Genomic DNA, 26,071 nt, shown 5'->3' on the forward strand with positions numbered 1-26,071 from the left:
GGCCCCCTCCTCCAAGAAGCCTCCCCTGACCTCCCAGGCTGGGTTTGCTGCATCCTCTGTGCTGATTGTGGCTTCTTGTAATTAACTGAAGAAGAGCAAGCTGGAGGGAAGACAGGGCCTTGATAGCGGCCTTGAGACTGAGGCTGCCCAGGTCTGGAGCTCCCGAGAAAAGTCTGGGCTGGAGACAGACAAAAGCCAAAGACATGAGATCAAAGACAGAGACCAAGCTTGTCACAGGAGAAAATATAGAAGGTGAAGACAGGAGAGCTGAGGACAGACCCGGGGGAACCCCAACATTAGAGGGCTGGGCAGAAGAAGAGCGTTCTCGAGAGACTGCAGAGTTAGGAGGAGAAGCAGCAGCACAGAGAAGAAAGTAGGTTCCCAGTGAACCACTCCCCAGCGTTCATGCCCAGGGGTTGTCCCCTCCCCTTGAATCTGGGCTGCCCTGTGACTTGTTTTTGACTAATGTGATGAGAGCAGTGCCATAGCACTTCCAGGTCTAAGTCATAAGAGGCTTGTAGATCCCACCAGCATCACTTGAAATTCTCTAAGGAAAGTGACCCGCCATGTAAGAAGTCAGACTACAGACTGCCCTGAGACCACCATGCCATGAGGAAGCCCAAGCTAGCCATGTGAAGTGGCCTCGTGGAGAAAGGGAGAGAACTGTCCAGTGGCCTCCCGCTGTTACCTTCAACCCAGCTGAGGCACTGGACATATGAGTGAAGAAGCCATCTTGGACGTCCAACGCAGCTGAGCCTTCAGGTGACCCTAGCCCAAGCACCACTGACCGGAACTGCAAAGCAGACAGCAAGAGAACAGCCCAGTTGAGCCCCGTCCAGCCACAGGACCAGGAGTGATAATTAAAAAAACTAGGACTTCTCTGGTGGTGCAGGGGTTAAGACTCCATGCTCCCATTGCAGGGGACCTGGGTTCGATCCCTGGTCAAGGAACCAGATCCCACATGCATGCTGCAACTAAGAGTTTGCATGCCACAACTAAGGAGCCCATCTGCCACAACTAAGACCCAGCACAAGCAAATAAATAAATATCTTTAAAAAACTTTTTCTAAGCCATTTTTAAGTTTATGGTAGTTGATTGCACAGCAATAGATCATTGAAACAGTTGGTAATTTAATACCTGGATAACCCTGTATGGTAGACATTATTGTCCCCATTAAAGAGATGGGGAAATAAAGCCCAGAGAGGGATGTGACTCCGTGAGGTTCACGTGGCCTGCTGGAGGCAGCAGTTTGGGTTTGAACCCGGATGGGATTGTTTGATACCCCACCCTGTGCTCTTTCCATAGTACATGCCTGGCTGCCTGAGGAGAGCAGACCTGGCAGCCAAAACATGTGGTTTTGGCCAAATTCCCTGTGTGACAGGTTATTGGGGTTTTCCCCAGGAGCCTCACCTGGGCACCTGCTGGAACCCTGGATTTTTTTTTTTTAATTAGATGTGATTCACACAGTCAAATGCACAAATCATTAAGTGCAAAGTGGTAAATTTTTACATGTGACCACTACCCAGGTCAAAATATGGTATGTTCTGGTACCCCAGAAAGTTCCTCATGCTCACTGCTAGTCAATGTGCCCCATCCTACCTGGAGCCCAGAGGTACTGTGTTTTTTTGTTTTTTTTTAAGGTTATCTCTTTTTTTGTGTATTATTTTTTTCTATTTATTTATTTATTGGCTGCATTGGGTCTTCGTTGTTGCAGGCGGGCTTTCTCTAGGTGCAGCAAGCGGGGCTACTCCTTGTTGCGGTGCGCTGGCTTCTCATTGTGGTGGCTTCTCTTGTTGTGGAGCACAGGCTCGAGGCTCATGGCCTTCAGTAGTTGTGGCACATGGACTCAGTAGTTGTGGCTCATGGGCTCAGTCACTCCGTGGCATGTGGGATCTTCCCAGAGCAGGGCTTGAACCTGCGTCCCCTGCATTGGCAGGTGGATTTTTAACCACTGCGCCACCAGGGAAGTCCCTACCCGCTGTTCTGATGTCAACCATAGTAACAGTTTTGCTTGTCCTTGAACTTCCTATAAATGGACTCGTACAGCATGGGCCTTTTTGTGGCTGGCTTCTTTCACTTAACATTATGTCTGGAGGACTCATCGTGCTAGTCATGTACCAGTAATTTTTTTTCTTTTTTTTGGCTGCACCACGCAGCATGCGGGATCTTAGTGCCCTGACCAGGGATGGAACCCGTGCCCCCTGCAGTGGAAGCCTGGAGTCTTAATCACTGGACCACCAGGGAAGTCCTAGTAATTCTTTTTTATTGCCGTGCAGTATTCTAATGGATGAATATACCACCATTTATTTATTCACCCTACTGTTGATAAACGTGTGTACTGTTTTTAGATTTGGGCTACTATGAGTAAGGCTGATAGGAATATTATCGTACTAGTCATGCATTTCTCTTGGGTGTATATGCAGGAGTGGAAATGCTAGGTCACAGGGTAGGTGTGTAACTTTATAGGAAACTGCTGGGACTTCTGAGATCTAAGATCCCGCGTGCTGCTCTGTAGGGCCAAAACCAAAAAGCCAACAGTTCCCCACAGTGCTAGTACCAAGTACGCTCCCACCAGCAGTTTGTGAGAATTCCAGTTTTTTGTATCCTATAACGCTTGGTATCATTAGCTTTGTTAATTTGAGCTAGTCTAGTGGGGTGGGGTGGGGAGTGACATCTCATTGTTTTTAAACGGCCGAGGCGGGGCGCCTCTTGTTAGGTTGGCCTGGTTTCCGCGCTTGTCCAGGCAGCCCTGCCTGAGGGGAAGGTGGGGAGGGGTGGGGAGGATGATGCCACCGCCCTGGTGCTACACCGGCAGCCCGCCCGAGTGGGGCTAAGGGAGTCATGGAGACCGAGGAGTGGACTCGAGGGCTGGTGGGAGGCAGCGGAGCATGGTGAGGATGGGCAGAGCCCCGGACTCCACGGTCTGGCCCCTGGGGCTGCCCCTGGGATGCTCCTTATCTCATGAGACAAGACGTCCCGAGGCAGGGAAGCACCAAGCCTGGGTGGTTAGATGGCTTGGGGTCCTGGTTCTTCTTTCTTTCTGCTTGGCCATTTTTAGCATATTAATGAGGCAACGTGGTGGCAACGTGGGGACTTCACCCAAAACTGTCCAAAAGCTGGGAGAGAGGCCTCCTTTCCTTGTGGCCCCCCTCCCCCCGCTTTTACTTGGCCCCATCACGCGGCGTGTGGGATCCTAGTTCCCCGACCTGGGACTGAACCCAGGCCCTTGGCAGTAAGAACGTGGAGTCCGAACCACTGGGCCACCAGGAAATTCTCACCCTGTGCCCCTCTTTAAGAGCAAGGAGACCTTTCCAGATGACCCGATCCAGCCCTCCACCCCAACCAACACTTTACCTGATATCTCATTGGCTGGACTGCAACGCATCCCACGCTCATTCCTAAACCCGTCACTGGCAAGGGAATGTGGCACGTTTCCCCCACACCCCGCAGGCTCACTCCCCTGTGGGTCATCTCCTAAACACACCAGGGAGGTTCACAGGGCATTCCTCATGCTGTTCCCTTAGAATTAGAATGCCCTTCCTGACTTTTCCATCTAGAAAAGTCATATTCCAAAGCCACCTCCAAAAACCCTCCTCGACCTATGGCCTGGGTGGAGGGTCTCCTCTGGGTTCCCACAGTCTTCTGGGACCCAACCTGATGTGATCTGTTTTTGTGGCCTCGGTGGGGGGCAGGGCCAGTTCTTGTTCAACTCTATACACCCAGTGCCCAGCCCAGAGGCGGTGCCCGAGGGCTGATGGGAAGTGGGGGGGCAGGGGGCAGCTCCAGTTCTCCCTTCGTCTTCCTCACCTTCGCCACAGCCCTGCAAATAGGACAGCCCAGGCTGGACAGGCAGCACCTCAGCACTGGGGTCTCTTCCCAGCCCCACCTGGGGCCATGATCAGCACAGTCAGTCAGCAGGGATGAAGCCTCCCGCCCTGGTGGCCCGAGGTGGCCACGTCTACTGCCCCCGCCCTCAACCCTGTCAGGGCTGGACAAGCCCTCTGGGCACAGCCTCAATATAGGACTGGGGCTGAAGGGTACCCATTTGATGGAGAAGCAAATTAAGACTCTCAGAGAAGGGCGTGCCTTGTCCAAGGTCAGTCACGGGCAAAGCCTCAGCTCCGGTCCTCCAAGGCGGGGCCTGGTACCTGCTCCAGGGCTTCTCAGAGTGAGGTGTGTGTGAACCCTCGGGGGCCGTGTTAAAGTGCAGCTTCTGCCTCAGTAGGTGTGGGCAGGGCCTGGCCTTGGTGCTTCTAACCAGGTCCCTGGTGTCACTGCTGCTTCTGCTGGTCTGCAAACCCCACGTGGAGCTGCAAAGCCTGGTGCAGGAACCAGATTCTCAACCCCACCCTCCGAAGCCCACATGCTGCCCCTTCAGGAAGGGTGGAGTGCTGGGGGCTGTGGGTGGTAAAGCCACTTTAAGAAACCCCCAACCTCCACCACCGGCCCTGACGCCACCATCCAGGACACCAGAGCTGCCGGAACATTTTATTAAGTTAAGAAGGCTCACAGAGCAGGAGGGAAACGCCTGCACGAGGGCGGCTCCTGCAGATCCACACCCAGCCCCCACTCAGAGGAGGGGGTGCGGCCATGGGGACAGCTGCCGGCTCCCTCTGTCCATCTGTCCCTCCATTCAGAGTCCCGGGGAGTGGGTGCCCCCAGGGCAGGAAGTAGTTAGTGGGAGGTAGGGCAGGAAGAGGGTGGCTGGCTCCCTGCCTCTCCCACCAGCACCGACCCCACCCAGGCTGCTGTTGGGCCTCTGTGAGACCTCCGGTGGGGCTACGGGCCCAGAAGCCCCAGCGGGTGGCTGGAGACAGAGGGGGAGCCAGTGCTGGATGCACATGCCACCAGGAACTGCTTTTTAAAAAGTATAAAGTGTTTTGGGGGCAAAAAAAGGAAAAAAAATCTATATAAAAATCTCTTCACATATAAAATCCTGAAGAAGGTGCAAGGTAAGACCCAGTGCTAGGGGCGCGCTCAGATACGCAGAGAGTGTGTGTGTGTGTGTGTGTGTGTGTGTGTTTGCGCGCGTGCGTGTGTGTGCGTGTGTGTGGTGGGTGTGAGTGCACGTGTGGCCCACAGAGGGGTGGGGAGAAAGCTTGGCTTCTGACATCCATCCAGCAGGGAAAGAGGGTGATTGGTCCCCTTGGACTGGGGGGTCTGCAGCAGGGCTGGACCACGAGGACCTAGAAGACATGAGTGGAGGAGTCTGCTAATTAGAAAAGATACATGCACCCCAATGTTCACAGCAGCACTATTTACAACAGCCAAGACGTGGAAGCAACCTAAGTGCCTGTCGACAGTTGAATGGATAAAGTACACATATACAATGGAATGTTACTCAGTCACAAAAAAGAATGAAATCACGCCATTTGCAGCAACATGGATGGACCTAGAGATTATCATACTAAGTAGAGTAAGTCAGGCAGAGAAAGACATATCTTATGTTTCACTATGTGGAATCTTAAAAATAAATGATACTTATGAACTCATTTACAAAACAGAAACAGACTCACAAAACACAGAAAACAAACGTACGGTTACCAAAGTGGAAAGTGGAGGTGGGGGGGGGAGGATAAATCAGGAGTTTGGAATTAGCAGATACAAACTACTATATATAAAATAAATAAATAACAAGGTCCTACTGTACAGCACAGGGAGCTCCATTCAATATCTTATAACAAAATATGATGAGAAACAATCCGAAAAAGGATATATGTATGTATTTCTATATATAATTGAATCACTTTGCTGTACACCAGAAACTAACACAACATTGTAAGTCAACTATATTTCAATAAAAAAAAAAAAGAGTGGGGGAGTCTGGCTTAGGCCAGGCAAGGGTGGCCAGCAGGTCCTCCCAATGCCTCTCGGCCCCAAAGGCTGGGCCAGACCTGCTCCTCCGGGCTTCTCCCTGAGCCTGGCCCGCAGGGTGGCCTCTCCTGAGTGCCTGAGGAAGTCCCCTAGGACGTGTTAGAAAGAGGAAGCTCCAGGTAGACAGGGCAGTAGGAAAGGCATCATAAAAACGTTTCAAACCCTGCGAAGTCAGGGATGACTGTGAGACGAAGCGGGACACAGCACGGCCTGCAGTGACGTCTGGGGTGTGAAGCCGGGAGGAAGGAACACGGTGGGTGATTAGCGGTGTGTGCTGCGCTGCCGGGTCTGATGAGGAGGTGGCCACACCGGATTTGCCACCCACGCCCAGGCAGATCAGTTAGGGCACTGCCAGCCCCGAGCCGGGGCGTGAACTGCTGGGGCTGCAGCTGTGGCTCGTGCTAATCAGCAGCCCCTGTCACACGGCAGGGACGGGGCGATAATCAGAGCCTGAACTCACCCCCCACCCCTGAAGAAACACGCTCCAGTTTACACAGCAGTCTCTCCAGAGTCTGACGGATCCCCACGACAACCAGGAGTTGCGGGTGTCACTGTCCCCATTTACGGAAAGGAGTACGGAAGCCAGGAGAAGGCAGTGCCCTGGCCCAAAAGGCAGGGCGAGTCAGGAGTGGATGAGCCGTGAGCTCACACCTCCAGGCCCGGTGCCCCGCGTGGCCTCACCCCCGTCCACCCCACAGTGCCCACCTCTACTCGGCCAGGCTGTTGCGCACGGCCTCCTTCTCCTGCAGGGCAGCCATGGCCAGGCGCAGGTGCTCCTTCAGCTGCTCGATCTCCCGCTCTGACCGCGTCTTGATGTGGTTCAGCTCCACATACACGTCCTGGTACTTTCCCGAGGTGAAGCGCTTGTCCTGGGGGGCAGGCAGGGCCTGTGAGGGCACGAAGCCCTCCTTCCTGGCCCTGCCCACCTGCCAGCACAAAGCAGCCAGGCCCCTCTACGGCCCCTATGGCTTCTTCCCTCCAGGTGGCCCCCCTAGATGGCCCCCAGCTCCACCCAGGGACACAGGTTTCAGCGCCATTTTCATCCCATCCCGGATGAGAGCTGAGGCTCGGGGAGGTGAAGCTTTTGTCCAAGCCCACATAGCAGGGCTCTGGGAGGAGAACCAGGGCAGCCTGGCCCAGGGCTTGGGCCCCTTCCACAAGTCTGGCTCACACATGTTTCAGAGCCACCAACATGCGGGGGGCGTCAAAGACACAAGGACACAGCACCGAGGGTGGGCCAGACTGAGCTCCGAATCACGGCCCCCTACTCCCAGCAACACGGCTTATCCCTCATTGGAATGCACGCCCCACACAGGCAGAGGTTTTGCTCTTGTCCACGGCGGTCACTCAGCACCCAGCACAGGGCTGAGCACACAGTAGATGCTCTGTAAGTATTTTCTGAATAAATAAAAGCAAGTGTGGCCTTGAGCAAGTCACTTACGCTTTCTTAGCCTCAGTTTCTTTGTCTGTAAATGGGAATAGTGACACCTATGTGGAGGAGGTGCCTGACGAGGCCAGGAGGGGCCAGCACAGAGCAGGTGCTCACAGGATGGGGCACAGCTGGATCCAGGGGCTCCCCACCTCGCCGACAGCCCACCTCAGCCAGCCAGGACTCACCTTCTGCATCATCTGGAGCTCATCCCGGAGGCACTGCACCTCCTTCTTCAGGTACTGCAGCTCGTTCTCCTTCACTCGCAGCAGCACCTGTGGTCAGGGTGCCAGGCTGACCCAGGGCCAGAGGCCAGAGCTACCGTGGCCCACCACGCCCCATGCCTGGTTTCTTTCTGCCTCAGCGCCCAAACTGCACCAAGACCCACTGTCCCCAGAGGCAGACTCCTCCAGGAAGCCCTCTCTGATTTCTCCTTGCTCTCTCACCCCGTCCATACCATGTGAGTGGGTGTCTTATGGTCACCTCTGCTGTGGCTTCAGCACAGTGCCAGGCCCTCAACTTGAGGGCAGAGCATGAAAAGAAGCTACAGTGTGGCCCTGCTGTGAACCAGAGAGGGCTGGGCTTCCTCATTAACCCCTCCCCAAACCTCGATGAGCAGGTACTGCTATCCAGACCTGACCAAGAAGGAGACAGGTTCAGCCAGGACAAGGGAGGCTTAAAAGCTTAGACTCTGGAGCCAGGTTGCCCGGTTCAAATCCCAGCTCCGAAACTGATTAGCCATGTGACCTTGGGGAAGGTACTTGACCTCCCTGTGTCTCAGTTTCCTCACCTATAAAATGCAGACAGTAACCGTGTCTTTCTCATAGGACTGTTAGGAAGCTTCAATCAATTAGCTGATATAAGGACTTACAGAAGTGCCATGCACAGAGTAAAATAAAGCTGTATATAAATTTTTGTTAAATACAACAAAAGACTAGGCTGGTTCTAGGATCACATACACATTTTCTCTCTCTGGCTTCTCCCAGTAAGGGAGGTGCTAGCCCCATTTTACAGATGAGCCACTGGGACTCAGAAAGGTGAGGGGACCTGCCGTGCTCACACAGCAGGTGGGAGGCAGGACCCACCGCGGGAGGGCTTTCACCCAGCCAGCCCAGCAGTGCTGAGTGCACAGCAGGTGTCCTTCCGAGCTGCCCTGTCCTCTCCCCCCTGCAGGACAGACCCAGCCAGTTCGGATACCCTCCCCACGCCCAGGCCCTAGGAACCAGCTGGGTGGCCTGGCATGAGGGTGGGCGCACCTCCAGCTCGCAGGAGCTCCGCTCGCTGCTGCGCCCGCAGCCGCTGCCGGTGCCCTGGGAGGCGATGAAGCTGCGTAGCCGGTCAATCTCCTCGGACAGGCGGGCGTGCAGCTCCTGGGAGGGGTGGGATGGTCAGTGCAGGGGTGCCAGGATGCCCATGCCCCGCCCCCACCCCCGGGGGGCCAGGCCCACCTGGTTGTGGCGCAGCAGCTCCTGGCCCTCCTGCTGGCAGCGCCGCAGCGTGTGCTCGCGCTCCTCCGCCTGCCGCGTCAGGGTCCCGATCTCCAGGCACTTCTGCGAGTACTGCTCTGACAGCACCTGCAGCTCCCGCTTCAGCGCCTCCACGTCTGACCTGCCCGCGGAGGAGGAGGGCAAGGATGGCCCGGGCTCTCCTGCCCTCAGCCAAGCTGGTCAGGTAACACAGACTCAAAGCAATTCAGGACTCCTGGCTCCCGCCCTCATTTTGCCTTCAGCCCACTTTGGGGCTGCAAACAGGTGACAGCCTCTCTGGGCTGCAGGCGCCTCCTCTATGAGGCAGTGGGTTTGGAGGAGCCCATCTCTAAAGCCTCCACAGGCCCAACATCCCAGAATTGCATTCTGTGGCAGAGGGGCACCTACTGGCTGATACTGTCGCCCAGCTCAAGGGGACACTAAAATGGGGAAGAGGAGGGTGGAGACTGAGACTGGCTAGACAAGAAGGGGCCTGAGAACTGTCATGTGCAGGGGCATGGGGGTCTGGCTGAGGCCCCGCTGCTTCTGCTCCCTGTGCCATGTGACTGGAGCAGGAGTCTCAGCTGGGGGTAAAGTGACAAGCCCCCTGCCAGGGGTCTCAGCTCAGGTCCCCCACTCATAACCAGCAGGGTGGACAGCTGGGCCCTTGGCTCAGAGGGAGGCCCTGTTCCTAGACTGCAGGGCCCAATTGCCATCTTACTGGTGCTGCTTCCGGAGGCCATCCGGGCCCTGCTGGAGACTCCGTGTCTTACTCAGCTCCCGGCTCAGCTCCTCCTGGTAGGCCTTCTTCATGGCTTCGATGGCTGGAAGCAGGGCAGAGAGGTGGAAGGGAGACTGGGGAGGGGTCGGCAGCAATGAGCTCCGCCTCCTCCAAGACTCCACATGGAGACAAGAGCAGAGATTGGTACGCAAAGAACACTGGGCTGGGCTGTGTCATAGACTGAGTGGTCTTGGGTAACCTGCTCAGCCTCTCTGAGCCTGTTTATCAAGGGAAGATGACAGTCCCTGTCTGATGGACCCTGCTGGAGAGACACCTCAGTGTCTGACCACTGGTACCTCTTGTTGTTAGTGATTTCTGGGTAAGACCCCACCCAGTCCTCCCTGCAGAGCCTGGAAGATTCTTTCACAAGGTCCATCTGTCTGGCCCCGCCTACTGGTCAAGAATGCAGGCTCTGCAGTTGGTACAAATCTGTGTGACTTTGTGCAGGGGACTTAACCCCCCCGTGCCTTGTATTCCTTATCTGGAAAACAGGGATGCACCCTCTCACGGGTTATTAGGAGACGCGTAGAGCGTGCAGAACAATGCGTGGCACAGAGTCAGTACTCAGACACTGGCTCCCACTGGTTTATTTTCAGGCTGTGAGCCCCCAAGGACCGAGTTTCTTTTGACACTCACACAGGGTTTTACAAAGAGTAAACAAACCCTCATTCATGGTCTTACGCTTAATTCCAAAATCCAAAAGCTCTGAACACCAAAAGTGTTTCATGATGCTTCCGGTGGCAAGCCCCAGCCTGAACGGACACAAGGCTTCTTGTGGCCATTACTATCCCACTTACACGAGACTTTGAGAAATTTCACTGCCAGAACCTTAGTGCTAGATTTCAGGGTGAAGCCCAGACCCTGCTGGGGAGGACAGTTAATTACACACTGGGTCATCTTCCTAAAATGCAAAACGCACTGACTCCAGGGTTTGGAATGAGGGGCCCTGGGCTTGACTGCTTGAAGCACGGGCAGATGGTTAAGTTCATGTGGCTCTTTCATCATTTCCATTATTCTGCAAACCCCACGGAAGTGTTTCGGATGTGCCAGGCACACATGGCAGGTGGGCAGGGGACAGAGGGAGAGTTGGCCAGCTTCTCGGGCATTCCTGTATCTGACTTGGGAGAGCAGAGGGAAGGGTTCAGAGCATGGCGTTGTACTTAGAGTGCTCTGGGTTCCAACTTCAGCTTCTGCCACCTCCAAGCTATGCCATCTAGGACAAGTTGCTAACGTCTCTGAGTTCCAGTTTCCTCATCTGTGAAATGGGTTCACTCCCTCGGGCACTGCAAGGACTAAGGTTGCTCACATGGGTAACGGGGCTTGGTAAATGCTCACACCTTTCCCTGCTCTCCCCGGGGTCTGGCCCACACTCCCAGTGAGTCATCACTGCTATGAGAGCAAGGTCTGTGGCTCAGCGGTCTCTCCCCAGCACACAGCACAGGCCTGGGTGTGGAATTGGAGCTCAGTGCACGTGTGTCGCTTGAGGTGGGCTTCCCAGCGGCCACAGGCCCCTGATGGAGAGGAGTTGCAATCTATGGTCTGTGAGTGGCGGGGGGGGGGGGGGGGGAGTCTTTTATTGCCTCGATTTCCCCTTCACAAGTAGGGTTAGAGGCCAGATCTAGGGGCTTCTGACCCTCAATGCAAGTTTGGCATCCAGATCCTCACCTCTTATTTAAAGGCTTCCTGAATCCAGTCAGGAGGAGCCTCAGCTTGGAGGCTCAAGGGGCCGGGCCCCGCTGTGCCACTCCTGCCCAGGGACCTCACCTGAGGCTGTGGCCGCTGTCTCCTCGGCCAGGAGCCACTCCTTCTCCTGCTGCAGCCGCTGCAGCTCCCGCTCGTGGTGCCGCTGCAGCTCCTCCATCACCTGCTGGTGCGAAGACTCCATCTCCGCCAGGCTGCGCTCGCATGCCTCCTGTGTGTGGGAGGCCAGGCAGTCACGGGGCTGCCTCCACTGCCTGGATGGTGGCTCTTTCCCAGTCTGAGGTAAGAAGCCTCAGGGGCAGGCCTGCCCTGGTCCAGGCTTCACTACCTCCCTCAAGACCCTGGCATCATCAGCCTGTATCTGCCCCTGCTCCCCGCCATCCACAAACCTCACCCATTCTCCTGCTTCAGACCCTTCTGAACCTCCCCATCCCATGGAGCGAAGTCCCTGCTCCAGTGTCTGACCCTGGTGGCCTCATCGTTGGCCCTCCCCGACCAAGAAACCACAGAGTTACTTATTTAAAACAAACAAACAAAAAAACACAAAAAAACCAACCAAACACCAATTCAAGGCATGTTCACACCTCTGAGCTTTAGCTCATTTATTCTCACTGCCTGGTACGTTCTTTTACAACTTTCTCTTCCTGGTTAATTCAACTTGGCCTGCAGCCCGGCTTAAAAATCCTCCCAGCTCTGACTCTGGGCAGCTTCTCCCCTGCCTCCAAAGGCTCTGCTTCTGCCAGATCATAAACTCCCCCAAAACAAGGAAGATGTGATCCAGCTCGGAGTCCCCGGGGTCTGGGCCAGGGCCAGACTTGTGGCAGGTGATGAGTAGGTCAGCTGAAATTGATGACATCACAAAATGGGGCTGTGTAGACCAGACTGGCAAGTCTTTATACGACTGATAACACCCACTACTGGGAGAGCCAGCTGTGACCGGGTGCGTGGAGGGCACTTTGGTGGCATCATCAAATTTTAGTGACCCCTTTACCTAGCCGGTCCACTCCAAGGAATGACCCCACAGAAAGTCACACATGTCCAAAGACTCTGAACAAGGGTATTCCCTGCAGCAAGGTTGATAACAGATGAAAACTGGAAATAATCTAAAAACCTAACAGGGAAGCCCTTAAATAAATTATGGGACTGAACTTTACAAAGGATCCAGGCAGCTACCGAAAGAGCTGCCCACGTGGACTGCTGTAGAAAGGTGTCCCAAAAATTAGGTGCTGAAAGCTGGTTTCTGACAATACACATGGTGTGACCCCAGTCACGGACACAAAATACTTAAGAGCTGTAGGTCTGAGTACATGCACGTAAAAACACAGAAAAAGGAATGGAAGGAGTCTGTGGAAAGTAGAGTAATGGTCCCCCAATGATGTCCACATCCTACTCCCAGAAGCTGTGAATATGTTACCTTATATGGCTGAGGGGAACAGAGATTGCTAATCAGCTGAGCTTAAAATAGGGAAATTATCCCAGATTATCCTCTGAGCCCAAAGTAATCACAGGGTCCCTGGATGTGGAAGAGGAGGCAGGGGAGCAGAGGGAGAGGGCGAAGGGACTACGGAAGGAGCACAGTGGGTAGTGAGAAGGACTTGACTCTCCTTCGCAGGTTCTGAAGATGAAGGAAGGGGCCATGAGCCAAGGAGTGCAGGCGGCTACCAGATGCTGAAAAAGGTGAGGAAACAGCCTCCCCAGAGACCAGGGAAGGGAGGTCCTGTGGATGCCTGAATTTTAGCCCCGCGAGACCCATGTTAGACTTCTACCCTACAAAACCATGAGATGATAAATTCACGTTACTTATGTTTGTGGTAATTCATTACAGCTGCAACAGGAAACTATATAGATGTGCTCAAATGGTAACCAAGGTGACTGGGAGCGGGCAGGGGAAGGGGGGCTTCGCATGTTTGTTTCTAACCTTTTGATTTGTTTGAATTATTTTTGAAAATGTAAACATATTTCTTATATAATTAAAAATATTTAAGATCATGAAAAAGGGAAGGTGAAGAGTCAAGGAAGAAACTGAGGCATGGAGGGCCAGAGAAGAGGCTGCATTTTCCCCCATGCCACAGGAGACCTCACGGCCAGTGGGGACTGACCCCCACCTCACCAGCAGCCACATCTGCCACATCTGGGGGCTGCATGGGCCAGTCTGGGGGAAGCGCAAGGGCCAGATCCCCTGCGTCCAGGTGTTCTGAGGGGTGGGCAGGGGACCCCTGTCCCACTGAGCCTCTGTGCCTGTCCTCTGTGTGTCCCCCTAGATAGGGCAACAGAACATGGCTTTGGAGTTCCACAGACGGGGTCCTAGTCCTGGCTGTACCATGGAGTGAACTTGAACAAGCCCTTTCCCCTCCTTCAGCCTCAGTCTCCTCATCTGTAAAACAGACCCCTAAGACCAACTCACGAGGGTCCCTAAGGTAAGCCAGTGCCCACCTGTACAGACTGTCCACCTGTAGAGACTGGAGCACTATGGGAGATGGGATTGCCGTTCTTAAAGGGCTAGATCAGGCAGGCAGACCTGGCAGCCAATAGGGTGTCCGCAGGCTGATGTCAGGAGGTGGGAACGAGGGGGTGCTTCTCGAAGGCCAGGTGCGGCTCCCTCTGAGCTGCCTTCCCGAGGGCCCAACGTGTCGGCTGCCACCTCCGACATGGACCAAAGTAGATAAAGGCGTGCCTGTGGCCCCCACTGTAGTAGGCACCGAAGTCCCAGGCCCGCTGGCTGCTGTCCTGTGGTGGCAAGCCCCACAAACTGGACGAGGGGTGCCCGCTCGGCCTGAGATGCCAGGCTGGGGAATCCCTCCCCCGCTGTCACCTCTTCAGGGTCCACTGACTCTCCAGCTGCCTCCTCCGGGGCCTGAGGGGCTCACATGGCTCAGCTCCTCTTCCCTGGAGCCTCCCCCACCCCAGCCTGGGCTGTTCCCCATTAGGCCCTTTTCACCCCCCACTTCACCTGCTCCCCCTGCCCATCCCAACCGAACAGCATGAAATGCTGACAGCTTCGGGGTGCCCAGCGGGTGCCTGGGGACCAGAGAGCCTGGACTCTAGACACCGGTCTGCCGCCAGCTCGAAGGTCTCGTCCCCTCTCTGGGCCTCAGTTTCCCCATCTGTAAGCTGAGAAGTCAGAGCGGTGCTTTCTGAATGCCATTTTAGCGACAGAAACCTTCTTCCAAAGGGAATCTAATGCAGGTTCTAATAGTAAAATGGACAAGGACCGAGCTGCTCTGATATTGGTGGCTGTGAATGGGCCCACCCAGAATGGACTCTCCACAGAACACAGTCTGAAGCCCTCTGGGTGGGGTCTCTGAGGTCACCAAGATGCCTCAGGTGGTACTGTTGGACCCCAACCTGTCTAGAGATGTCCCGTCTTCCTCTGGCCTCAAGGGAGCCCTGACAACACTGGGTCCTCCCTTTTCCCCCTCCCCATGTCAGGTGACCCCCAAGCTCACCCTCCACAACACATCCCAACTCGCCTTGGCCCTGATTTCCCTTCAGCTGAACGTTCCATTAACCACTCCGCCCCAGGTGGCCACTGGCCTTACACAGCAGCCCCAACTCCCAGCCACTCCCCTCTGACGTCCTCCGGGCAGTGGCCCCGCCTTAAGCTCACCTCCCTCCACACGCCCTCCTACATCCCTCTCTCCTTCAGCACCACCCTAGCTCCCGACACTGGCCCTGCCCCCTCCCAAGCCCCCTCCACTCCAATCCCACCTGCCCAATGCCGCTGTCAGACCCCAAACCTCCTCAGGTGTGTGGGATGCGATCCCAGCTCCTTGGTTTGGCGGCGGGGGTCTCCACGATAGGCACCCACCAGCCCTCCGCCTCCTGCTGCAGTCCACGCCCCCACCCACAGATCCAGGAAGACTTCCTCAGAGCCCCGCGCCCCCTTGGAACTTCTAGAGGGTACCCCGCCCAGAGCCTGGGAGCTCAGCATTTCTTCTTACTTCAGGCAAGCGAGTGCTGGCTAGGAGCAACCGACTGTCAAATTTTAAATTCTGCGGAGCGGTTAGTTAGCGTAGCCATTAGTAGAAATTATATAAACTTATAATGAGTTACATTAAAAACAAAGCTGATACTCAAGGGGCCTCCCTGGTGGTGCAGTGGCTAAGACTGGCACTCCCAATACAGGGGGCCCGGGTTCAATCCCTGGTCAGGGAACTAGATCCCACATGCAACTTTAAAAAAAAAAGAAAAGGGTCCTGCATGCCTCAACGAAGACCCACGTGTCGCAACTAAGACCTGGCACAGCCCAATAAATAAATAAATAAATAAATATTAAAAACAAAAAACAAAGCTGATACTCAAAATTCATCACTTTCCAATTATCTCACTGCATTTTATTAGTAGCTATGCTTTGAGGTTATTTACATCTCCTGATCTGTAGGGTGGAAATGCCACATGACGCCGGGCACATCGCTTCGCATCTCTGTGTTTAGGGATATCAGCCAGACCGAGAGTATTTACACCATGGAAACTGGTAAACGTTACACATCAGGGCTTGATTTATTGTTTTGTTGATTGTCCAGACTTAAGCAAGTGATGAGAAAAAGCTAATAACACAGACAGTACAGATTATACTTCAAAGCGTGCCCTGTCTACGACCGCTGCGTTGTACGTGGAACAAAAACCCAAGAAATGCTCTTAAAAGAATATTCTCAAATAGTATCAACAGAAAACTATCCTCTAACTCAGCAAAGAAGTTGCTCATGACATTGACCAAGTAAAGTTGTGACATATGTCTTGCTGTCTTACTCACTGATGCAAACAAAAATGCCAACCGACGCTGGTGTTAGAATGACACTCATTTGTCAGCTAGCTGTGGATACGAGCATGTGCAAAAATCAATGAAAGCATTCTCAGAAAAATCAATTTGCTATATGGAATTCACAAGAAAAAGTATTATGTATTTTTTTATTTGTAAGTTGCACACTGATAAACATCCTTTACATCAGTAAAATTTACAATAAACATATATAAGTGTGTCAGTGTGTACACACACATGTAGTTTTTCTGCAGAGCTAGTTGTCCCAAGCACAACAATCAAAAGTGTCTCTGGACACAGCCAAATGTCCCCAGGGGAACAAAATCAGCCCTGGTTGAGGACTGCTGTCCTAGGCAGACTGTGCCTCCCTCGAGGGCCACTGGAGGCGCCCATGTCCCGCAGACCACCTTGCGCAGGGCCTCGGTCTGGCAGGCATGAGCAGGATTTCCCTGTGTTTAGGGAATGACGCCCAGGGGCCTGCCCACAGGGGATCCCACTCTCCACCAGGCCCCTCTTCCCCAGACGGGCAGGAGAAGGGGTCTAAGTACAGAGGATCCCATGGGGGCTCACACACAGGCTCTGCAGTCAGCCAGACCCGAGCTCAGATCCCACCTCTGACATCTGTAGGCCGGTTGACCTCAGGCAAGTCATACAACCTCTTATAGCTCAGTGGCCTTGTGGGTAAAATGGGCACAGTGCTCACGGACACCCGCTGGGGAGATTAAATGAGATGATGCATGTCAGATGCCTCACAGGGGTTCTGGTGCACAGGAAGCACTCCCAGAAACAGCTGTTTTCTCAAAACACAGCAACCAGAAACCTGCCCCCACCCCCCACACCACAGCTCCTCAGTCTTACCTGTGAGATGTAGCCTGGGGGGATGTGGCCATCCTCCTGGGACTTGGGTGCACCCTGAGTAGCCTCCCCTTGGAGACGCCATGCCTCCAGCTGGGCACGAAGGGACTGGACCTATGGTGGGGGTGGGGAGGCGAGGTCAGTGAGGGCCTGTAAGTAGGGATGGAGATGGTGGGAGGAGGTGGCCCTGTGTGGAGATGCGGGCAAGGGGAACATTCCAGCTGTTTCCTGGATGGCCAGGTCAGGGACCCAGGAGAGCGCTGGCCCAGAGAAGGCTCGACAGGGTTGGAAGCGGGACGCCGTGGTCACAGATATTTACCACATCGTGTAGGTGAGGGGAAACATCTTGGAGCCTCAGTTTCCCATCAGTAAAACAGTGATGAGGCCTACCCTATGGGACCATGAGACTGCTGTGAGGATTACATGAGCCAATGCAGGTAAAGAGGGCCTAGGACAAGGCTTGGTAGGCAGAAGGTGCTCAATAAATGGTCTCTCTCTTCTCTTCCCTTATCTGTGGTTGCTGAGGACAGAACTAAGATGGAAAGAACAAACAAACAAAAAACAAAAACAAAAAAACCCTCAAAAATCCCAAAGGTCCAAGAAAGAAGATTCCAGTTCATAAGGAGCCTGGTGGGGCGGGGTCAGTGGCTCAGGGGTGGGCTCCCCGTCACTGCAGGTATGCAAGATAAATGCCGTAGCATGAGTGCAGGGATAGGAAGGGCCTTGGTGGGGTGAGGAGGCTCCCAGAAGCCAGTTGTGCCACCTACCTCCTTCTCTAGTGCCTCGTGGCTGTCGCTCGGGGCCCCCCGGCGCTCCCCGCGGCCTTGGTTGAGCAGGGCGGTGAGAGGCACCCGCTTGTTCTCCCGCAGGGGCAGCTTCTCCAGCTCCTGCCACTTCTTCTCGATCTCCTCACTGAGCCGGCTCTGCTGGTCCTCGGTCAGGGGAGCGCCCAGGCCCCGGCGCGGACCCTCGCCCGCCAGTGTCTCCGTGGCCCTGCTGTCCGTGGCCTCAAACCACTTGCGTCGCTCCTCGGAGCGCTGGGCCAGGTCCCGCTCCAGCTCCTCCTGCTTGGCTGGGCGGTCGAGGGCGCGGGCCGGGGTGCGGGCCCGCTGCAGGGAGCCCTGAGTCAGCGGGGAGAGCTCCACGTAGTCCAGCGACGGCCGCTGCCCATCCGCCTTCCGGGGGCCGCCCCGGCCAATGACCTCAGAGCCCACCCGCTGCTCCCCCGCCTTCAGGGGGCCTTTTGAGGTGCCGTAGCCATGCAGCGTGTTCTCCTTATTGCAGTCCGAGAGCCTAGGGGCCAGCAGAACCATGTCAGGTGAGACCTTGCCACTCGGTCCCCAAATAAGCACTTCTGGAGTGCCACCCGTGCCCCAGGGCTCGGGGACAGACCCCAGGGGAGGAAGCAGGTTAGAACTAGAGCTTCATCGCTAACAGACGCTGGGAGGCATCCCAGCGCCGCCACTTACCAGCAGAGGGACCAGGACACCTGGCCTCCCTCTCTGAGCCTCAGTCACCTCATCTGTAACATGGGAAAACAATGGTGCTCACAGGGGGCACGTGAGGACTAGGCGAGTGAATGTGTGCAAAGCAACCAGGAAGCCCTTTGCAAATGGTGACTGAAGCATCAGTATTGAGGGTGTGGCGTGAGACAAGGCCCTGCGTTCAAGAGGCTCACGGGGGAATAGGGGAGACGCCCAGGGTCACTGCCAGTGAGGTGAATGGGGACCTCCAGGTGCCCAGAGCACAAACTGCAGAGACTCGTGATGACTGTGGCAGCTCCCCTCTTCTTCCACAGCAATACTAGGTACGCGGTCACCCGGCCAGAGATGGAAGCATCCCTGGCAGCCGCGCGCGGCTGTGTGACTCCACTCTGCCCAGTGCATGCAAGAGGTGGCACCTTTCCATGACCAGGCATGCCCTGGCCTCCTCCTGGCAGGGACCCATGAGAACGGGAGCGGTGCTCTGGCCCAGACGCAAGGCTGTGGGCTAAAGGCCACAGAGCGGCCCCACCAGGTCTGGGCTGTACCCTGGACTGTTCTGGAGCGAGAAATAAACCTCTTCCTTGTTTAAACCCATGTTTGGGGTTTCTTTGTTATAGCAGCGGAGCCTATATACTAAATCACAGTCCAGCTACACAGGGGCTGAGAGTTTACAAAGGGCCTCCGTGCACATCCTCGCGTGAGACCTGATGTGACCAGTGAGGCATGTGAAACTCAGACCAGATGGCAACTGGCCTAAGGCTGACGAGCCAAGGTGTGGCCAGGCAGGGGGACTCGCACTCAGCGCCCCTCAACACCATGTTTCTGTCCCTGCTGCCCAGCTGCCAGTCCCAGCCCCCACGGGCACCTGGGGTTTACAGCGTGTGGGGCTCTGCCACCAGGTCCCTCGGCCTTCCGGCCCCACTACCCACAGCGACCTCCAGAGGGAGCGAGCTCCCTACCTAGACTCAGTAGCCATGCCCTCTCCCTGACACAGGCTCAGACACAGCCCCTGAGGCCTTTGACTCACTGGTATCTTCTCCAAAGAGCCAAGGCCTGTCCCCACCCTTTCAGGACGCGGGGAGATAGAGAGGGACAAGAGGCAAACCTCAAATCCTCAAGGTATTTCTGGGTGAGTGTCACAGATACCCACTGCCCTCTCCCTCTCACTCTTTTGTGGACAGAGAGACGGAGGCCCAGAAAGTAGAGCCACAGGGCACTCAGGTGAGTACCAGAAACCCACTCGGGATGCAGGGGTAAGTGCCTCCCCCCAGGCCCTGGTCCAGCCCGGCACATACTTGGTGACATCTGGGGCTGAGGTTGGACGCACGGTCTTCCTCAGAGCCTCAATCCAGTTCCTCCGGATGCCCGAGGTCATGGCCGACAAGGTATAGACGGCGTCTTTGGTCTGCAAGTCCACCCCACAGGTAGGTTGTCACCTGGCCAGCCCCACTGCTCTCTCCCCATTATGGACCCCAGGGAAGTGCCCTTCCCTCCCAGGTGGGTATCTAAGGTCTTGAGCCTGGAGGCAAGCAGAGGATGGAAGACCTCCGCTCCACTAGCCTCAGAAGAGCCCCATCAGCTCCAAGATCTCTCCAACATCCGAACAGCCCTGCCAGTGATACCCGGGACTGCCCCAGATATGCTCAGTGTTGGCAGCAGAACTTCTGACTGGCTCTGAGGACAGAGTCCCCAGGTAAATGAGTGACAGTCTGGTGAGCCACCGCTCCACCCCAACACCTCCTGCAGGGGGCCCTCCAGGAATGCCGCCCCCCAGCCGCCCACAGGCTCACGTGGATCTGGAAGCCATAGTTGCGCTGCACTGCATATTCGGTGACGTCCGTGCAGGAGCGCAGGTCGATCTCGCCATCCAGCTCATCCGCCTGTAGCAGGAGAGTTCACAATGGTCCACGGACTCCAGTGATCCCACCCGAGCCCCCCACGCCCCTTCCAGAGGTGCCCCGGCACCTGATGGGGGAGGAGCCATCCCACTTCGTTGTCTCACCTCCTCAGCGGTAGAATCTCTGTAGTACTTGAGGCTCGAATCAGTCAGCACAAACCAGTGCTTCTTCCACTGTGAAGGAGAGATGCTGGTGAGTGGGTGGGCGGGGGTGTGGAATGAAACCCTGTGTGTGTGTGTGTGTGTGTGTGTGTGTGTGTGTGTGTGTGTGTCTGCGCGCGCACACGCACCATTCCGCAGGCATCCTGGGCATTGCCAGGTCAACCGTTCTGCTTGCAGCAGGGGGCTGGCACCCTCATCTGCCCTGCTGAAGGGTGCAGGGCAGGGGACAGGGGACAGTGCAGAGTCACAAAATCCCCATTTGAAGTGAGCCCCTCCATTTCCTTTCTGAGCCTTGAGGGCAGCATCTGTGAAATGGGTCAGCTTCTCCTCAGTAACCACACCCTCCCTTTCTTTCTGGGAGCCCTTCTCTGATTTGTTGACACTTCCATAGGCTTCCTGATCCTTCCCGCCAAGATCACCAAGGCTCCTACCTGCACATCCCGCCCAGTGCAATCTAGGAAGGGGTTGTGACCTGTGTAAGGTCATTTGCCTTCCAAGTCAGGGGCCAGAACTTCAATCACCCCTGGATCAATCATCCCAGTGGCCAAGGACAAGTCTCCCAGAGAGCAGGACTGGAAGGGGGCCCAGGGAGAAGCATGTAGGTGCTGGTCGTATTCTGTGTCTTGATCTGGGTTCTGGTTACATGCGTGTTCAGCTATGGGAGTACGTTATCTGTTCATTTATGATGTGGGCTTCTCTCAGCTCCAATCGGGGTTAGGTTGGCAGGACACATAAGAGAGGGGTGGGGGCATCAGAACAGCCCGATGTGAAAGTGCCAAGCTCAGCCCACCTCTGGCCTTTTGGCCATTCACTGGAATGCCAGTCGAGGTCCACCCACTGCCAGGGTCAGTGCGTGTCCTCCTGGGGCTCCACCACATCACCAATCTGTTGTTTGTTACTTCAAGTACTTAGTTTTCTTTCCTTAAGAAGATGGTAAGTTTTCGAGGTTGTGCCAGGATGATATTTTCTACCTCTTTCCACACTGCCTCCCCTAAGAAACAGGATTTTAGCATCCAAGAGACCAAGGTTACAACTATTGTATCCCTTGCTAGCTGTGTGTCTTTAGTCAAGTGTCTTGACCTCTCTGAGCTTCAGTTTTCTGACTTGTGATTAGGGCTAATAAGACCCTAAGCCTCCCTGGAATGTCTCTCATGGCACTTGGCATAGGGTCAGGTTGTTGGGGATTGTTCTAAGAAGCTGGCCTTCTTAGAACCACCCTGCTCTTCTGAGTGGCTCGAGGTGCTGCTCAGCACAACTGTCCCTCTGTAAAGTGGGGCAGGGGTTCTGTGCCCAATGTGGCCCCTCCAGGCCTAGTCAGTGACTGCCTGAGATGGCAGCTGGATGGGCCTGAAGTGCCCCAAGTGCTAGGCCTGGGTTTGCCCAAGGTGCTGCTAGGCCTGGAAGAGATCAAAGCCCTTGTGGGCCTGTCTCCTGTCTGTCCACCGAGGGGATGGGCTGGCTGAACTCCCAGGGCCCTTCCAGCTCGGACATTCCAAAACCCTGTGAAAGAGAATGAGTAACAGCCAGTTCTGGGTGGAGCCCATAATCTCTGCCCTCCAGAGACCCTGGGTGGGGAGGCTGTGAAGGGTCACTGGCAGGGTGCCCGGCCTTGTGTGAGCCTGGAGCCCAGCCACCAGAGGACTGGTGAGCAGGCAGCGGGTACGGAAGGCTGTGGGCTGGAGGGAATAAAGCATGTGGGTAGGAAACACAATGAGATTCCCTTTGGCTCCATGCCCTCCCCGGCATGCGGGCTGCACACAGACCCAAGCCACGGGCGCATGCAGGACCCGGGCAGGGAGACGTCCCCTCCCAGGCTGGGTGGGCAGGAAGCCAGCTCCAGCTCCAGCTTGGCAGCCAGAAGGGTAGAGCCGGTGAAAGGCTACTGTCCCTTCTGGTTCTAAAGATGCACACCTTCAAGAAAGGGAAGGGTTATTAGCGGGGGCCTAAGCTGGCACTGGGGGCTGTGTGGGACCCTTTACACGCTTGACCCCTGTGACTTCATTATCTACCCTGGAAAGAACTATCACTATCCAGCATGCCCACTTCACAGATGAGGCCACTGAGGCCAGAGGAAGCTGTGACTCGCCCAATGGGGCCCCGGGTTGGTGGGATTTCAAGAAATGTGCTCTGAGCCCCACTCCCAGGGTTGGGGGGAGCTGCAGCGAGGCTGAGTCTCTGGGAATCTGTACGTGTCTCAGGCCAGATGATCTCTGTGAACCCTTCCCTCCCAGACCCTTGGATACCCAGCCAAGGTCATCAAGAGGTGGGAGGGCGAAGGGGCTCTTGGTGAGAGGAGGGGATAGGGTGAGGGCGTGAAGGGCCAGGAGGCTACCATCCCTGGTGACCTTTACAGACCGCAGACTGCTCCAAGAGGCTGAGGTGACTAGCGGCCTCTGCCACCCGACCCCACAGCCCAAGGCCTTCTTTCCAACCGCCCTCAGGGCTCCCACTCCAGCCCCCACCCTTACCCTGTCCACCCAGAAGCCAGGGTCTCTAGAAGGCTGGACAGGCCAGAGAAGCAGCTCTGCCACCTGGGCTGCCCCCAGGACCCTACATGGTCCTGCAGCACCCCCACTCCCCCCCGCCCCCGCTTCAGCCCTCCTACCTCTCCAGGCTCGTCCAAGATTGACATCCATCCCTTCTTGAAATTGAGCAGATCAGGCTATGGGGAGATGAGGGGGTAGATGAGTCAGGCCCAGGGAGGACCAAAAGGGCCTAGGGAAGAAGGACGGCTGCCCATCCCACCCCCAAATCCTATAAGAGTGAGGTCCTAGGAAGCCAGGAGGGAGGGCTAAGGGCCCAGGCAGCCCCCCAAATCCAGGCAGGCTCCCCAGCCACTAGGGCAGCCTTGGTCCCTTTCCCGAACATCTGGCAGTCTCTGAGATTCTCTGAGAGGTGGGCTGGTGACTTGCCATCCACCACAGATCCCTGAGCTCCCCTCCCACCAGCCTGCTTCCTCACCAGAGAGTGGGACAGGGAGAATGAGGGGGAGAGAACACTGCCTGTAAAAAGGGACCCTTAGAGAGCTCAGAGGACAGGCCAGACCAGCAGAGCTGAGCAAACCATCCGGTTCTTCTCGCTGATGAGACCCAAGTAGCCCGGCAGGAAAAATGCCTTAATGCTCCTACCCATCCCTGACCCACTCCCATGGTCCATCCAGCCCCGCCCTTCCCTTGTCTCCTGGAGATCGTGAAAGGTGAAGCCAAGCCCAGGCTGTGGTCAGAGACCCCCTGAACCCCTCTAGATCTCTGGAAGGGCCAGGGAGATGGTACCTCAGTCCCAGCAAGCCCTACCTGCCGAGTGCTGCCCAGGGGGGCACGGCCCCAGGCTCTGCGGGCTCCCAGCTGTAGCATGTTCCACGGGGGCCTGTGAGCTAGGTCCCCCCACCCAGCCCTGGATGACAAGACTGCTCATCTGGGCATTTTCTCTGGCCAGGCCTATCCACAGACCCTCCCTGCCTGCTGGGGAGACCTCTCTCGTCCCGGTCCCCCCGCAGAGTCTCCGCTCCTGCCCACTGGCAGGCCAGGCAGACGGGCAGGGAGGAGGCGGCCACCTGTTGCCATGGCTCTGAGCCCACCTATCAGCACCTGCATCGCAGCCTCACCGGGCCAAGGTGTCTGGTTGCGTGGAGGGAGCGGGTGGCACGGCTCAGGAAGGGGGGTGGCGGCGATGACAACAGCGGCTAGAAACCTGGAAACTGGAGCCACCTGACCTGGCCACCTCCCCGGACCCTCCTTCCTGCCAGGAAGCCCCATTCTCCTCTTCCTCAGGTGGAGGAAGAGGGCTGAGAGAGGCTCGGGCCAGCAGCCTGGACAACCTGAGCCATCCCCAGCCGTGGGCCTTGGGACCAGGGCCCCAGATCTCCGCAGGCCAGCAGCCCCACCCCTGCGTCTCAGCCCCTCCCCGCACACCTGTCTTAGGGAAGGGACACAGGCTCTGCTCAGACCTGGGAACCCCCAGGCTGTGCACGCCCTGTCTGCTCTCTCTTCGTCCCCGCCCTGTTCCCCACGTGGGCCGGAAGCTGCCCAGGGTGGCTGCAAGCTAAGACTGAAGACAGGTAGCCACGCTCAGGGCCACCAAGTCACTGGGTCCACGTGTAGACGGGGGACCTCCTCTACCTCCCTGATGTAAATTCTTGTGTTCTGGGGGCAGTCCCCACCCCCACCTTCCGGCGCTGAGGAGCCAGGCTTTCTGGGATGGACTACGGAGCTGGCGTCACTGTGCGGACCGGGGAGGGCCCCGGGAAGGACGGGCAGATGACCCAGCCAGTCGGGCTGAGCTGAGCCGGAGCTGGGAGCTCAGCCTTGGGCTTCCAGAAGCTGAGGAAGGGCAGGAATGACGGCTGGGACCCCGAGGGCTGCCTGGGAAGGGGAGTCACGGTGACCTTCCTAAGTCACATCCCCTCCCTGAGCCCAGCTGCATGATGTGGCAAATGTGGGGGGGCCCTGCCCTCCCCTAAGTTCCGTGAGAGAACTGAATGAGCCACACATGGCAACGCCGGTACACACACCCCGCACACACGCCACGTCAGGCATGAGATGGCGCGGTGAACTTGGGGAGAGGAGGTCGCCGGTGTGAGTGTTTAAATCTGCTGGCAGGAGAGGTCCTGCAGTCACCTGGGAACCTACCCCTCCAGGGGTCAAAAGGTCAGGTAACCTAAATCTCTCCCCCTGCACCTTCACACATGGCTCCTCGGGCCCAGACACCCTTCCTCCACCTGCACGAAGCTCCTTTTCTCCTTTTTCCCTTCCGGAGCACAACAGGTCCTCATATCAGGCCCTCCTTCCTTTGGCCACAGGTCAGCACTGCCTCTTGCCAGCCTGGACCATCACATTGACACTGACCCCTGTAAGCACACTCTGGCAAGGGGACTGGCTCCAAATGCCTGCTTCAAACCTTCAGGGATGGCTCCAGAACAAGGTCCAGCTGCCTTAGGATGGCACAAAAGCCTTGCCACCTCCCTGCTTGGGGGCCCCATGCTTATGTCATCACACACCCTGTCTGATTCCCAACACATCACCCCTTCTCATGCCTTAAGACCTGGCTTAATTGCCATCTCAGAGGCCTCTTTCCCAGTACACATCACATACCACACCAGATGACCTCCCACGGCCTCTGTTGCATCTGTGATTGTCTTCAAGCCATTTACTCATCCGTCACAGGCTAGACTAGATGCAGCGCAGTCAGGGACACATGCGGTTCAAGCCCCAACATCCAAGGACTCAGGGAACATTCGTAAAAAGTTTTCTTTTTTCCCTTCCTTCCCCCCCTCCCTCCCTCCCCCTCCCTCCTTCTTTCTTCTTCCTTTCCTTTTTCCTCTCCTTTCCTCCCTCCCACCCTCCCTCTCTCTCCCTCCCTTCCTCACTTTCTTCCTTTCTCTTTCTCCCCCTCCCCTCTCTCTCTCTCTCTTTCTTTCTTTTTTTGGAACCAGGCCCTGTTCTACACCAGGAAATCATTTGTGAATAAGAGATGCGGCCCCTGCCCTGGTGGAACTCAGGACAGAGGCAGACAATAAACAAGGGAACAGGTATATAATTTGATGCCAGGCAGCGGCTGGGGAACGAAGCTCCAGGGGCAAGGCTGCACCTGGTTAAGGCAAAGGAGGTGGAGCAGATCCTGACTCCAGGCCCGGCTTCCTGAAGCCTCTAAGCATTTACGCATTC

At 56.1% G+C, this 26,071-nt stretch overlaps 1 protein-coding gene across 3 annotated transcripts in view; it reads right to left on the reverse strand.

Annotated features, from left to right (window-relative positions):
* Window positions 1–4,474: 4,474 nt before the first annotated feature.
* The window catches only part of TRIOBP (TRIO and F-actin binding protein), a 57,628-nt gene continuing 36,031 nt past the window's right edge, over window positions 4,475–26,071 (reverse strand). For 2 of the 3 annotated variants that reach the window (XM_057742177.1, XM_057742178.1), the window contains 13 exons: window positions 23,014–23,070; window positions 20,352–20,420; window positions 20,140–20,229; window positions 19,645–19,754; window positions 17,633–18,158; window positions 16,869–16,979; window positions 11,315–11,462; window positions 9,491–9,593; window positions 8,752–8,911; window positions 8,560–8,673; window positions 7,492–7,578; window positions 6,580–6,743; window positions 4,475–5,186 (listed from right to left, as the gene is read on the reverse strand). In XM_057742177.1, the coding sequence (XP_057598160.1) occupies window positions 6,582–6,743; window positions 7,492–7,578; window positions 8,560–8,673; window positions 8,752–8,911; window positions 9,491–9,593; window positions 11,315–11,462; window positions 16,869–16,979; window positions 17,633–18,158; window positions 19,645–19,754; window positions 20,140–20,229; window positions 20,352–20,420; window positions 23,014–23,070 (1,737 nt within the window). In that variant the 3' untranslated portion in view covers window positions 4,475–5,186; window positions 6,580–6,581. Of the gene's footprint in view, window positions 5,187–6,579; window positions 6,744–7,491; window positions 7,579–8,559; window positions 8,674–8,751; window positions 8,912–9,490; window positions 9,594–11,314; window positions 11,463–15,730; window positions 16,723–16,868; window positions 16,980–17,632; window positions 18,159–19,644; window positions 19,755–20,139; window positions 20,230–20,351; window positions 20,421–23,013; window positions 23,071–26,071 lie in introns of those variants that run through there. The other variant, XM_057742179.1, reaches the window with a different exon arrangement.

Source organism: Hippopotamus amphibius, chromosome 7 (assembly GCF_030028045.1).
Source record: "Hippopotamus amphibius kiboko isolate mHipAmp2 chromosome 7, mHipAmp2.hap2, whole genome shotgun sequence".
NCBI lineage: Eukaryota > Metazoa > Chordata > Mammalia > Artiodactyla > Hippopotamidae > Hippopotamus > Hippopotamus amphibius.